Genomic DNA, 15,788 nt, shown 5'->3' on the forward strand with positions numbered 1-15,788 from the left:
TGTATTTGTCACGTGCCGAATACAACCGGTGTAGACCTTACAGTGAAATGCTTACTTACAAGCCCTAAGTAAGCATTTCACTGTAAGGTCTACCTGTTGTACTCGGCGCATGTGACAAATAAAATGTTTTTTTATTTGATTGTGTGTCGTTACCCGGCTATAAAAAATGGACAGGCGGCTATTCGAGACTCAGGATATAATTGAAGTTTTACGGTAGTTGGTCTTAGCAAGCTGCTAATGTGCCAAAATGTTTTGTTTTAACCCTTAATGCTAATCGCTCATTAGCTAACTGGCTAGCTAAATCCACTGAGATAGGGAAAATGTTGCTAGCAAACCTTTGCTCTAATACAGGCTTGTACCAGTGGTAGATTATAATCAGCATTGTTTGTGCAACAGCTTGTTCATAAATCAGAGATGAAATGGCAAAAAATATTCTAAAATCTTTGTCTGAATGTACAGATAACAAAAGAAAAAAGGCATTGGGTCACCACGAGCCAGAACAGCTTCAATGCACCTTGGCATAGATTCTACAAGTGTTTGGAACTAAACTGGAAGTATGCAACACCATTCTTCCATGAGAAATGACATAATCTGGTGTTTTACTGATGGTGGAAACCGCTGCCTCAGGCGCCGCTCCAGAATCTCCCATAAGAGTTCAATTGGGTTGAGATCTAGTGACAAACAGCCGTGACATATGGTTTATATCGTTTTCATGCTCACCAAACAATTCAGTGACCGGAAATTGCAGTTTTATCATTGGAATGTGATACGAGGCAACGGTACGCTTTAGGACCATGTGTGACGCCTCAGAGAGGTCAGACAGGCTGTTCGGAGTGTTTATCCGACATGATAAAAAATAACAATCATTTTTTTAAATGTATGTCCCCCCCAACTCTAAAACCAAAGTTGCACCCCTGCCAGTACCCATCTATTTAAAGCCAATTAGGGTCCCAAGGGAAACACTGACCAACACTTTGGTTCTTACTCTGTCACAACCATCTCTTTCCTTACTTTTTCATTCATTGTCATGCCAAACAAAACTGCATTCCAAGTGCCCACTGTATTCCAACCATAAAATTCCAACAGTTTACCCAAGTGTTTTGATCTATAAATCTCAAGTAAAATCGCAATATTTGTTACAAAAATCTATTGTGCAGCCCTAACTTTTCCCCAACAAGATGTAAGTCAGTATGTCAGTGAATCACTTACCAATGTTTGGATGGTTCAGAATCTTCATTATTCGGACTTCCCTGAAGAGCTGAAGACAGATAGAGAAAAAGAAAGGACGTTTAGAAGAAGTAAACCATTCTCTCTTATCCAGATATTTCAATATTTTTTTTATAAACCTTCATTTAACTAGGCAAGTCAGTTAAGAACAAATTCTTATTTACAATGACGGCCTACCAAAAGGCCTCCTGCGGGGACAGGGGCGGGGATTAATAATAAAACAAAATAAAAATATAGGGCAACACACACATCACAAGAGAGACACCACAACACCACATAAAGAGAGACTTAAGACAACAACAACATAGCATGGCAGCAACACATGAAAACACAGCATGGTAGCAACACAACATGGCAACAGCACAATAGCACATGGTACAAACATTATTTGGCACAGCACAAAGGGCAAGAAGGTAGAGACAACAATACATCACGCGAAGCAGCTACAACTGTCAGTAGAAGAACAGATGCAAAGCTGGTTACATTCTGTGGTTGTGAGAGGGACAGTATACAGGCCAATATTGGACAGTAAAACTAAAGTATGTACTTTAATACAGGTTTCCACACATAGTCTCACAACACAAACACATACTTTTCTTATTGTTAACTTCAAGTCTTCTACACCTCGTACCGCCCCAAAAACAATCACACACACAAGTTACTTCCACATGAACGAGAGAGAGAGAGACTTCCAACTCTCCCAGACTCTGACTTTCTGGGAAGTTTGCTAAACACTTCCTCTGCTTTTCTTTCCCTCTCCCTATTTTCATTTCCTCCCTCCCTCTTTCCCTCCTTCATGAGAGAGCAGGACAGTCGCTCGCTCCTGTCTCTGGCCACATTTATGTGATTGGCCCATGGGGGGTGCCCTGGGTAGTCCTTCCCCGTTCCTTCCTCCCTCCATCTACAGTGCCTTCAGAAAGTATTTACACTCCTTGACGCTTTCCAAATGTTGTGGTGTTACAGCCTGAATTTAAAATGGATTCAATTGAGATTTTGTGTCACTGACCTACACACAATACCCCATAATGTCAAAGTGGAATTAAGTTTTTCGAATTCATTACAAATGAATAAACACTGAAAAGCTGAAATGTCTTGTGTGAATAAGTAATCAACCACTTTGTTATGGCAAGCCTAAATAAATTCAGGAGTAGAATATTTGCTTAAGTCACAAATTTAATGTGTAATAATAGTGTTTAACATGATGTTTTAATGACTACCTCATCTCTGTAAGGTCCCTCAGTCGAGCAGTGAATTTCAAACACAGATTCAACCACAAAGACCAGGGAGGTTTTCCAATGCCTCGCAAAGAAGGGCAGATATTGATAGATAGGATGGCGTATCAATACACCCAGACACTACAAAGATACAGGCGTCCTTCTTAACACTAAAACAGCCTGGCCTTTCAGCCTATAAGTACCCGCTAGAAAACGTTCCCAAGAATCCCCTTCAGCAGATGCATCAGATACATATCAACCCGCAAGGTAGGCAAACATAAGCACCAACTCTTGATAAATAGTGCAGAAACTATTGTAAAGGATAAAATGCATGAATAAATATTTGTGGAAATATATCAATTGTTTAGATAGAGTCAATGATATGTTTTGTATAATTCTACAAACTCCTAGAAAAAACGTAGGCCTATAGCGTATTTTAGTTTCCGTTCCAATAAAAACATCACGGTGTTTCCATTTGATCAACTTTATTTGTAGATTCGATTAGTCATAGAGTTATATTAATTAATTAAGTACTGTTACAGCTTCTTCTGACAAAGTAGAAACACATAATAATAATAATAATAATATAACCAGCCAGGTCACAGGTGAAATGATTTGCTGTATTCCTGAACAAAATCACCAGTGCATGAACAATTGTAAAGGATTAATCACATAAAGAAATATTTGTGGAAAAATATTCATGACAAGATATAAAAACAGTCATTTGTTGATCAGACACTGTATTGTGCCCTTACACCTGTGCCTTTACAGATGAATCAATCTCAACTTCGGGGCTTTGTGTGAGCAAGCCCCACAACAACAACAAAAAATCTGTTGCACTGCACACAGTTTTCATGGGCCTTGTTTTGTGTGCACCTGCCGCAGGTGTGGCATGGTCTCTCAGAAGCGGTTGCGTGGCATGGTCTCTCAGAAGCGGTTGCGTGGCATGGTCTCTCTGAAAAGGTCCACCCCATACCTATCAAACCAAAATGACTCCACATCCATGCTCTTTCCGCCGTACGCCCAGCAGACATACAAGAATGCAATAAATGCTTTGAGTTCATCCATAGACATGTCTCAAGTACTGTTTCCTTTTCTGTGCCTATGAGCAAAAGTACATTCTCTGATGTGCTGCAACTTCTGCATGTCACAAACTCGTCACTCTTTTCTACCCAAACCGTGCCATCCCTCCCAGACTCCTCTCACCGTGCCAGTTGGGGGATCACTGTCTCAATTGGCTTGGTTCTGGTTTTTCTGCGGCGAGGCTCAGGCATCGGAGGCGGAGGCTCGAAGTCAACATCAAAATCCAATTAAGACTCTTCATCAGCAACGTCGATTTCAAGCTCAATATCCGATCCTCCATCTAAATTCTGCAGCATTTGCAATGCTGTCAGTGCATCCATTAGTTTGGTTGGGCTTGACCTTGTGAACTACACATGTATGTTTTACTCGGTCTGATTTGATTCTCCCGGGGAAAATGATATACCATTTCCAGCATTTCATAATAAAATAAGTCGACCAGCCACAATTCATCATTACACTATTGTTCTAAATTCAATCATCCTCTTAACCTTTCTCATTATTCTCATCATTCAGTTCATTAAAGTCACAAGCACCATTATCTGTTTCTATCTGATTTCTATCATTCATCCATTGACAACAGAATAGCATATTTTAATTTAAATTGTATTATGTTACTAGTTTTTGCTTAGTAGCCAGAGAAATGCTACCATGCGTCTGGTCATGTGCTGAATGCACGGACAGCGTGGATATTCTTGGAAAAAGTGACATTTGGAAATAGAGCTGCACCTCTTGAATTTATTTGACAAAGGTAAGTGTCGTAGAAACTGCAGAATATGCTCTTTCTGATACTATATAGAAATAAAAATGTTTTACCAGCATGTGACTCTGAAGGAGGATTTGATAAAGCGATGCTCCTTTCCCTGCATCTGTCAATTACAACATGCGCCCATCTCTTCATATACAATTTGACAACTGATAGGCCTAAAATTACCACTCATCAGATTATTGTCAATTTAATCTTGTCTATAGGCTAACTCTTATGTGCAAAATTAGTTTCATTATAGTTTAGGTGTAGTTTTGATGGGCCGACTGTGCATGCTGACTGGCATCGTTTGTTTCCCGCTCATCAACTTGGAGTCAAGGATATATTTTACATTATTCTAAAGGTCTACTGCAACATGTAGCATGTTTTCCTTTCCCTTACAATACATTTGATTAGTAATAGAGTTACAGTAAATAAAGCAGTCCAGCTTATTTTTACAAAGTAAAACAAAGAGAATGGTATCAACCCACAAGTCGTGTGGTAAAATTATTTGCTGCTGATAAATAGGCATAACACAAACTCATAAGTACAGGAATGTAAGGGGAAGGAGCAGAACACAGCTTATTTTGGGCAGATTTTTTTAATTGACAAAATCAAACGTCAATGGCCGTTGGCCTATGGCGGTTCTAGTGTTTACTCAGTTGACAAAGAGGAAGGAAACCGCTCAGGGATTTCACCATGAGGCCAATAGTGACTTTAAAACAGTTAGAGTTTAATGGTTGTGATAGGAAAAAAACAGGGATGGATCAACAACATTATAGTCACTCCACAATAGAAGGATGCCTGTACAGAATAAAAATATTCCAAAACATGCATCCTGTTTGCAATAAGGCACTTAAGTAAAACTGCAAAAAATGTGGCAAAGAAATTAACTTTATGTTCTGAATACAAAGCATTATGTTTGGGGGCAAATCCAACAACACATCACTGAGTCCCACTCTTCATATTACAATATTGACTTAAAATCTACTTGAAAATCTATGGCAAGACTTGAAAATGGCTGTCAAGTATTGATCAAGAACCAACTTGGCCAACCTTGAAGAATTAAAACAATTATAAATGTGAAAATATTGTACAGTCCAGGTGTGCAAAGCTCTTAGAGACTTACCCAGAAAGACCCACAGCTGTATTCGCTGCCAAAGGTGATTCTAACATTTATTGACTCAGGGGGTTGAATATTTATCTAATCAAGACAGTGTTAATTTTTCATATTTTTTTTTTTACAGATGTTAAAATGTTTCTTCCACTTTGAAATCCATTTTAATCCCACAATTGTAACACAACAAAATGTGGAAAAAGAAAAGTGGTGTGAATACTTTCTGAAGGCACTATCTGCCTCTATTTTTATTTAACCTTTAATTAACTAGGCAAGTCAGTTAAGAACAAACTCTTATTTTCAATGACGGCCTAGTGGGTTAACTGCCTTGTTCAGGGGCAGATGACAGATTTGTACCTTGTCAGCTCGGGGATTCGATCTTGCAACCTTTCGATTACTAGTCCAACGCTCTAACCACTAGGCTACGCTGCCACCTCTCCCTTGCCCTCTCCTTCGGTCTGTCCATTTCTACGTCAGTAGACACCAGCTTTAAACGAAACATTAGCCTAATGAACCTGGGAAAGGACCTAAGAACAAGTACAGAGAGAAACCACTCAGTCAGTCTATTTGTGCATTTCACATGGGAGTACATTCCATGTTATTTGAACTCAATCGAATTCTAACTTAAAATTGCTTTACTGTACATTACATTACCTTGTAAGGCCTAAAATGACTTGAGAGGACCCACAGTAAGTATAGGCTTTGAACACAGTCAACCCTGGTGTTGTTAGCTGCTTTCAAAATGCACACTAAACTGACTCACTTGATCAATGAGTCCTTCCTCTTCCTCCCTCCGTTTCTCTGTCCTCTGCAGTCTGTCTACTGCTGCATGTGACTTTGCTCATCTTCCATGTGACTCTCTCCATATCTAATTCCCTCTCTCTATATCCAACCCTCTCTTTCTATATACAACCATCTCTCTCTATATCCAACCATCTCTCTCTATATCCAACCATCTCTCTCTATATCCAACCATCTCTCTCTATATCCAACCCTCTCTCTCTATATCCAACCCTCTCTTTCTATATACAACCCTCTCTTTCTATATACAACCATCTCTCTCTATATCTAACCATCTCTCTCTATATCTAACCATCTCTTTCTATATCTAACCATCTCTCTCTATATCCAACCCTCTCTTTCTATATCCAACCATCTCTCCATATCCAACCATCTCTCTCCATATCCAACCATCTCTCTCCATATCCAACCATCTCTTTCTAAACTCAGCAAAAAAAGAACATCCTCTCACTGTCAACTGCGTTTATTTTCAGCAAACTTAACATGTGTAAATATTTGTATGAACTTAACAAGATTCAACAACTGAGACATTAACTGAACATTTTTTTACGTTTGCAATCGCAACAAATAATCTGCTCAGATCCCAACCAAGGAGCACCAAAAGTCGTGCTATAAATTCTCAGACAACCCAAAGATTCCTTGATGCCCTTCCAGACTCCCTCTGCCTGCCCAAGGACGTCAGAGGACAAAAATCAGTTAACCACCTAACGGAGGAACTCAATTTAACATTGCGCAATACCCTAGATGCAGTTGCACCCATAAAAACTAAAAACATTTGTCATAAGAAACTAGCTCCCTGATATACAGAAAATACACGAGCTCTGAAGCAAGCTTCCAGAAAATTGGAACGGAAATGACGCCACACCAAACTGGAAGTCTTCCGACTAGCTTGGAAAGACAGTACCGTGCAGTATCGAAGAGCCCTCACTGCTGCTCGATCATCCTATTTTTCCAACTTAATTGAGGAAAATAAGAACAATCCGAAATTTCTTTTTGATACTGTCGCAAAGCTAACTAAAAAGCAGCATTCCCCAAGAGAGGATGGCTTTCACTTCAGCAGTAATACATTCATGAACTTCTTTGAGGAAAAGATCATGATCATTAGAAAGCAAATTACAGACTCCTCTTTAAATTTGCGTATTCCTCCAAAGCTCCGTTGTCCTGAGTCTGCACAACTCTGCCAGGACCTAGGATCAAGGGAGACACTAAAGTGTTTTAGTACTATATCTCTTGACACAATTATGAAAATAATAATGGCCTCTAAACATTCAAGCTGCATACTGGACCCTATTCCAACTGAACTACTGAAAGAGCTGCTTCCTGTGCTTGGCCCTCCTATGTTGAACATAATAAACGTCTCTCTATCCACCGGATGTGTACCAAACTCACTAAAAGTGGCAGTAATAAAGCCTCTCTTGAAAAAGCCAAACCTTGACCCAGAAAATATTTTTTAAAAAGAAAAACAAAAGGCCTAAAACGAATCTTCCATTCCTCACAAAAGAAATTGAAAAAACTGTTGCGCAGCCACTCACTGCCTTCCTAAAGACAAACAATGTATACGAAATGCTTCAGTCTGGTTTTAGACCCCATCATAGCACTGAGTCTGCACTTGTGAAGGTGGTAAATGACCTTTTAATGGCATCAGACCGAGGCTCTGCATCTGTCCTCGTGCTCCTAGACCTTATTGCTGCTTTTGATACCATCGATCACATTCTTTTGGAGAGATTGGAAACCCAAATTTGTCTACACGGACAAGTTCCGGCCTGGTTTAGATCTTATCTGTCGGAAAGATATCAGTTTGTCTCTGTGACTGGTTTGTCCTCTGACAAATCAACTGTAAATTTCGGTGTTCCTCAAGGTTCCGTTTTAGGATCACTATTGTTTTCACTATTTATTTTACCTCTTGGGGATGTCATTCGAAAACATAATGTTAAATTTCACTGCTATGCGGATGACACACAGCTGTACATTTCAATGAAACATGGTGAAGCCCAAAAATTGCCCTCGCTAGAAACCTGTGTTTCAGACATAAGGAAGTGGATGGCTGCAAACTTTCTATTTTTAAACTTGGACAAAACAGAGATGCTTGTTCTAGGTCCCAAGAAACATAGAGATCTTCTGTTGAATCTGACAATTAATCTTGATGGTTGTACAGTCATCTCAAATAAAACTGTGAAGGACCTTGGCGTTACTCTGGACCCTGATCTCTCTTTTAAAGAACATATCAAGAATGCAGAAAAATATTTCAATGCTTTTGTTACTTCTAGGTTGGACTACTGCAATGCTCTACTTTCCGGCTACCCGGATAAAGCACTAAATAAACTTCAGTTAGTGCTACATACGGCTGCTAGAATCCTGACTAGAACCAAAGAAATGGATCATATTACTCCAGTGCTAGCCTCCCTACACTGGCTTCCTGTTAAGGCAAGGGCTGATTTCAAGGTTTTACTGCTAACCTACAAAGCCTTACAAGGGCTTGCTCCTACCTATCTTTCCGAATTGGTCCTGCCGTACATACCTACATGTACGCTACGGTCACATGACGCAGGCCTCCTAACTGTCCCTAGAATTTCTAAGCAAACAGCTGGAGGTAGGGCTTTCTCCTATAGAGCTCCATTTTTAAGGAATGGTCTGCCTACCCAGGTGAGAGATGCAGACTCGGTCTCAACCTTTAAGTCTTTACTGAATACTCATCTCTTCAGTAGGTCCTATGATTGTGTGTAGTCTGGCCCAGGAGTGTGAAGGTGAACGGAAAGGCTCTGGAGCAACAAACCGCCCTTGCTGTCTCTGCCTGGCCGGTTCCCCTCTCTCCACTGGGATTCTCTGCCTCTAACACTATTACAGGGGCTGAGTCACTGGCTTACTGGTGCTCTTCCATGCCGTCCCTAGGAGGGGTGCGTCACTTGAGTGGGTTGAGTCACTGACATGGTCTTCCTGCCTGGGTTGGCTCCCCCACTTGGGTTGTGCCGTGGCGGAGATCTTTGTGGGCTATACTATATCCCTCTAGTGGTGTGGGGGCTGTGCTTTGGCAAAGTGGGTGGGGTTATATCCTGCCTGTTTGGCCCTGTCCGGGGGTATCATCGGATGGGGCCACAGTGTCTACTGACCCCTCCTGTCTCAGCCTCCAGTATTTATGCTACAGTAGTTTGTGTGTCAGAGGGCTAGGGTCAGTCTGTTATATCTGGAGTATTTCTCCTGTCTTATCTGGTGTCCTGTGTGAATTTAAGTATGAGCTCTCTAATTCTTTCTCTCTCTCTCTTTCTTTCTTTCTCTCTCTCGGAGGACCTGAGCCCTAAGACCATGCCTCAGGACTACCTGGCATGATGTATCCTTGTTGTCCCCAGTCCCCCGTGGCCGTTCTGCTGCTCCAGTTTCAACTGTTCTGCCTGCGGCTATGGAACCCTGACCTGTTCACCGGACGTGATACCTGTCCCAGACCTGCTGTCCTAGAGACAGCAGGAGCGGTAGAGATACTCTCAATGATCGGCTATGAAAAGCCAACTGACATTTACTCCTGAGGTGCTGACCTGTTGCACCCTCGACAACTACTGTGATTATTATTGTTTGACCATGCTGGTAATTTATGAACATTTGAACATCTTGGCCATGTTCTGTTATAATCTCCACCCGGCACAGCCAGAAGAGGACTGGCCACCCCTCATAGCCTGGTTTCTCTCTAGGTTTTGGCCTTTCTAGGGAGTTTTTCTTAGCCACCGTGCTTCTACACCTGCATTGCTTGCTGTTTGGGGTTTTAGGCTGGGTTTCTGTACAGCACTTTGAGATATCAGCTGATGTAAGAAGGGCTATATAAATACATTTGATTTAGATAATTTTTTTGAACAAGTTCCACAGACATGTGACTAACAGAAATGGAATAATGTGTCCCGGAACAAAGGGGGGATGGGGGGGGGGTGAAAATCAAAAGTAACAGTCAGTATCTGGTGTAGCCACCAGCTGCATTAAGTACTGCAGTGCATCTCCTCCTTATGGACTGCACCAGATTTGCCAGTTCTTGCTGTGAGATGTTACCCCACTCTTCCACCAAGGCACCTGCAAGTTCCCGGACATTTCTGGGGGGAATGGCCCTAGCCCTCACCCTCCGATCCAACAGGTCCCAGACGTGCTCAATGGGAATGAGATTTGGGCTCTTCGCTGGCCATGGCAGAACACTGACATTCCTGTCTTGCAGGAAATCACGCACAGAACGAGCAGTATGGCTGGTGGCATTGTCATGCTGGAGGGTCATGTCGGGATGAGCCTGCAGGAAGGGTACCACATGAGGGAGGAGGATGTTTTCCCTGTAATGCACAGCGTTGAGATTGCCTGCAATGACAACAAGCTCAGTCCAATGATGCTGTGACACACCGCCCCAGACCATGACGGACCCACCACCTCCAAATCAATCCCGCTCCAGAGTACAGGCCTCGGTGTAACGCTCATTCCTTCGACGATAAACGCGAATCCGACCATCACCCCTGGTGAGACAAAACCGGGACTCGTCAGTGAAGAGCACTTTTTACCAGTCCTGTCTGGTCCAGCGACGGTGGGTTTGTGCCCATAGGCAACGTTGTTGCCGGTGATGTCTGGTTAGGACCTGCCTTACAACAGGCCTACAAGCCCTCAGTCCAGGCTCTCTCAGCCTATTGCGGACAGTCTGAGCACTGATGGAGGGATTGTGCGTTCCTGGTGTAACTTGGACAGTTGTTGTTGTTACCATCCTGTACCTGTCCCGCAGGTGTGATGTTCGGATGTACCGATCCTGTGCAGATGTTGTTACACGTGGTCTGCCACTGCGAGGAAGATCAGCGGTCCGTCTTGTCTCCCTGTAGCGCTGTCTTAGGCGTCTCACAGTACGAACATTGCAATTTATTGCCCTGGCCACATCTGCAGTCCTCATGCCCCCTTGCAGCAAGCCTAAGGCACATTCACGCAGATGAGCAGGGACCCTGGGCATCTTTCTTTTGGTGTTTTTCAGAGTCAGTAGAAAGGCCTCTTTAGTGTCCTAAGTTTTCATAACTGTGGCCTTAATTGCCTACCGTCTGTAAGATGTTAGTGTCTTAAAGACCGTTTCACAGGTGCATGTTCATTAATTGTTTATGGTTCATTGAACAAGCATGGGAAGCAGTGTTTAAACCCTTTACAATGAAGATCTGTGAAGTTATTTGGATTTTTACTAATTATCCAACCATCTCTCTGTATCTAACACTCTCTCTCTATATCCAACCATCTCTCTCTATATCCAACCATCTCTCTCTATATCTAACACTCTCTCTCTATATCTAACACTCTCTCTCTATATCTAACACTCTCTCTCCATATCCAACCATCTCTCTCTATATCCAACCATCTCTCTCTATATCTAACCATCTCTCTCTATATCTAACACTCTCTCTCTATATCTAACACTCTCTCTCTATATCTAACACTCTCTCTCTATATCTAACACTCTCTCTCTATATCTAACACTCTCTCTCTATATCTAACACTCTCTCGCTATATCTAACTCTCTCTCTATATCTAACACTCTCTCTATATCCAACCATCTCTCTCTATATCCAACCATCTCTCTCTATATCCAACCATCTCTCTCTATATCTAACACTCTCTCTCTATATCTAACACTCTCTCTCTATATCTAACACTCTCTCTCTATATCTAACACTCTCTCTCTATATCTAACACTCTCTCGCTATATCTAACTCTCTCTCTATATCTAACACTCTCTCTATCAACATCTCTCTATATCCAACCATCTCTCTCTATATCCAACCATCTCTCTCTATATCCAACCATCTCTCTCCATATCCAACCATCTCTCTCCATATCCAACCATCTCTCTCCATATCTAACACTCTCTCTCTATATCTAACACTCTCTCTATATCTAACACTCTCTCTCTATATCTAACACTCTCTCTCTATATCTAACACTCTCTCTCTATATCTAACACTCTCTCTCTATATCTAACACTCTCTCTCTATATCTAACACTCTCTCTCTATATCTAACACTCTCTCTCTATATCTAACACTCTCTCGCTATATCTAACTCTCTCTCTATATCTAACACTCTCTCTATATCCAACCATCTCTCTCTATATCCAACCATCTCTCTCTATATCCAACCATCTCTCTCTATATCCAACCATCTCTCTCTATATCTAACACTCTCTCTCTATATCTAACACTCTCTCTCTATATCCAACCATCTCTCTCTATATCCAACCATCTCTCTCTATATCCAACCATCTCTCTCTATATCCAACCATCTCTCTCTATATCTAACCATCTCTCTCTATATCTAACACTCTCTCTCTATATCTAACACTCTCTCTCTATATCTAACACTCTCTCTCTATATCTAACACTCTCTCTCTATATCTAACACTCTCTCTCTATATCTAACACTCTCTCTCTATATCTAACACTCTCTCTCTATATCTAACACTCTCTCTCTATATCTAACACTCTCTCTCTATATCTAACACTCTCTCTCCATATCTAACACTCTCTCTCCATATCCAACACTCTCTCTCCATATCCAACCATCTCTCTCTATATCCAACCATCTCTCTATATCCAACCATCTCTCTCTATATCTAACCATCTCTCTCTATATCTAACACTCTCTCTCTATATCCAACCATCTCTCTCTATATCTAACACTCTCTCTCTATATCTAACACTCTCTCTCTATATCTAACACTCTCTCTCTATATCTAACACTCTCTCTCTATATCCAACCATCTCTCTCTATATCCACCCATCTCTCTCTATATCCACCCATCTCTCTCTATATCCACCCATCTCTCTCTATATCCACCCATCTCTCTCTATATCCAACCATCTCTCTCTATATCCAACCATCTCTCTCTATATCCAACCATCTCTCTCTATATCTAACACTCTCTCTCTATATCTAACACTCTCTCTCTATATCTAACACTCTCTCTCTATATCCAACCATCTCTCTCTATATCCAACCATCTCTCTCTATATCCAACCATCTCTCTCTATATCTAACACTCTCTCTCTATATCTAACACTCTCTCTCTATATCTAACACTCTCTCTCTATATCTAACACTCTCTCTCTATATCTAACACTCTCTCTCTATATCTAACACTCTCTCTCTATATCTAACACTCTCTCTCTATATCTAACACTCTCTCTCTATATCTAACACTCTCTCTCCATATCCAACCATCTCTCTCTATATCCAACCATCTCTCTCTATATCTAACCATCTCTCTCTATATCTAACACTCTCTCTCTATATCCAACCATCTCTCTCTATATCTAACACTCTCTCTCTATATCTAACACTCTCTCTCTATATCTAACACTCTCTCTCTATATCCAACCATCTCTCTCTATATCCACCCATCTCTCTCTATATCCACCCATCTCTCTCTATATCCACCCATCTCTCTCTATATCCACCCATCTCTCTCTATATCCACCCATCTCTCTCTATATCCACCCATCTCTCTCTATATCCACCCATCTCTCTCTCTATATCCACCCATCTCTCTCTATATCCAACCATCTCTCTCTATATCCAACCATCTCTCTCTATATCTAACACTCTCTCTCTATATCTAACACTCTCTCTCTATATCTAACACTCTCTCTATATCTAACACTCTCTCTCTATATCTAACACTCTCTCTCTATATCTAACACTCTCTCGCTATATCTAACTCTCTCTCTATATCTAACACTCTCTCTATATCCAACCATCTCTCTCTATATCCAACCATCTCTCTCTATATCCAACCATCTCTCTCTATATCTAACACTCTCTCTCTATATCTAACACTCTCTCTCTATATCTAACACTCTCTCTCTATATCTAACACTCTCTCTCTATATCTAACACTCTCTCTCTATATCTAACACTCTCTCTCTATATCTAACACTCTCTCTCTATATCTAACACTCTCTCTCTATATCCAACCATCTCTCTCTATATCCAACCATCTCTCTCTATATCCAACCATCTCTCTCTATATCCAACCATCTCTCTCTATATCCAACCATCTCTCTCTATATCTAACCATCTCTCTCTATATCCAACCATCTCTCTCTATATCTAACACTCTCTCTCTATATCCAACCATCTCTCTCTATATCTGACACTCTCTCTCTATATCCAACCATCTCTCTCTATATCTAACCATCTCTCTCTATATCTAACCATCTCTTTCTATATCTAACCATCTCTCTCTATATCCAACCATCTCTCTCTATATCTAACCATCTCTCTCTATATCTAACCATCTCTTTCTATATCTAACCATCTCTTTCTATATCTAACCATCTCTCTCTATATCCAACCATCTCTCTCTATATCTAACCATCTCTTTCGCCTCAACCTTCCGTCCCATCCTTTTCTCCTTCTCCACTCCGTCTTCACCCTCCCTTGTACCACCTTGAGGCAGGTGGCATCAATAGGGGCAGAGCATAAAGTAGTCAAAGTAATCAGTATGTGAGTGTAGGCCTACTGTAGGTCTATGTTCTGGTGTGTTATAAAAGTATGTTATATGTATCAAGTGTGTGTTTGTGTGTGTGTGTGTCATGCGCTGACTCCTGAGTGCTTTGTCTTTTTGAGTGCTCTGACTCCTGGCTAGGAGCACTGACACAAATGGGCCATTATCTCCTGTGGTACGTACACACTAACACACACATACGCAGCATCACCGACCCACACGCGCAGCATCACCGACCCACACGCGCAGCATCACCGACCCACAAACGCAGCATCACCGACCCACAAACGCAGCATCACCGACCCACAAACGCAGCATCACCGACCCACGCACACTCAACCACTAAAATGTGTGCGCAGACCATTGTGCAAACAAACACACAGCTTCACTGACACACACAAGTACAAAGAATGGGTTCACAAAGCATGGCGACCCTTTCTTGGCGCCCATTGTCTTTTATAGCTTCGACTTACCAGTGATCATTTTTGTTCCATACGGCCACATCTAAGGTGAAAATATATGCACGTGGCCCTGGAGCATTGATACACAGCCTAGTGAGTAAGAGATGGTGGTGTATATGAACTTTATTCCACCAGAACGTACTTCCTGGTACAGTAGGAACTCAGAACTTCAGCAACATATGTAATAAAGACATGGTTTTAAAACACAAATGAGAATACATAGATGTCCCTGCCTGTACACGGGAGGGTCATTCTCAACATAGAGTACTGTACACTGTGCTCAGACCAGGTACAGTAAGCCAGGGAATGATGGGGCGTAAAAGGTTTCATTTAGCTGCCGGCTCCCCCGGCCAAAGGCTTTGAACATGAAGAGGTAACAGTATCTCCTCATCAACGGTGTCTTATCCAACCCCCCTCAAAGGCATGAGGGACACTGGGCTCTAAACCGGTTGGTGTTAGTGAGAGAGGTAAAGAAAGGAGAGAGAGAGAGGGTGGGAGAGGGAGTAGGAGAGAGAAAGGGAGAGGAGGGGTGAGGCAGAGAGAAAGAGAAAGGGAGAGGAGGAGGGAGAGAGGAGGGAGAGGGTAAGAGAGAGAAAGAAAGAGAAAAAAAGAGGCAGAGAGAGAGGGAAAGAGGCAGAGAGAGAGGGAAAGAG

The 15,788-nt window shown here is 41.7% G+C and overlaps 1 protein-coding gene across 8 annotated transcripts in view; it reads right to left on the reverse strand.

The window, feature by feature from the left end:
• The window catches only part of LOC115175105 (MAP/microtubule affinity-regulating kinase 3), a 111,032-nt gene that overhangs the window by 50,158 nt on the left and 45,086 nt on the right, over positions 1 to 15,788 (reverse strand). For all 8 annotated transcript variants that reach the window (XM_029734296.1, XM_029734293.1, XM_029734294.1 and 5 more), the window contains exon 4: positions 1,210 to 1,258. In XM_029734296.1, the coding sequence (XP_029590156.1) occupies positions 1,210 to 1,258 (49 nt within the window). The remainder of the gene's footprint in view (positions 1 to 1,209; positions 1,259 to 15,788) is intronic.

The sequence above is a fragment of the Salmo trutta genome, chromosome 35 (assembly GCF_901001165.1).
Source record: "Salmo trutta chromosome 35, fSalTru1.1, whole genome shotgun sequence".
Taxonomy (NCBI): Eukaryota; Metazoa; Chordata; class Actinopteri; order Salmoniformes; family Salmonidae; genus Salmo; species Salmo trutta.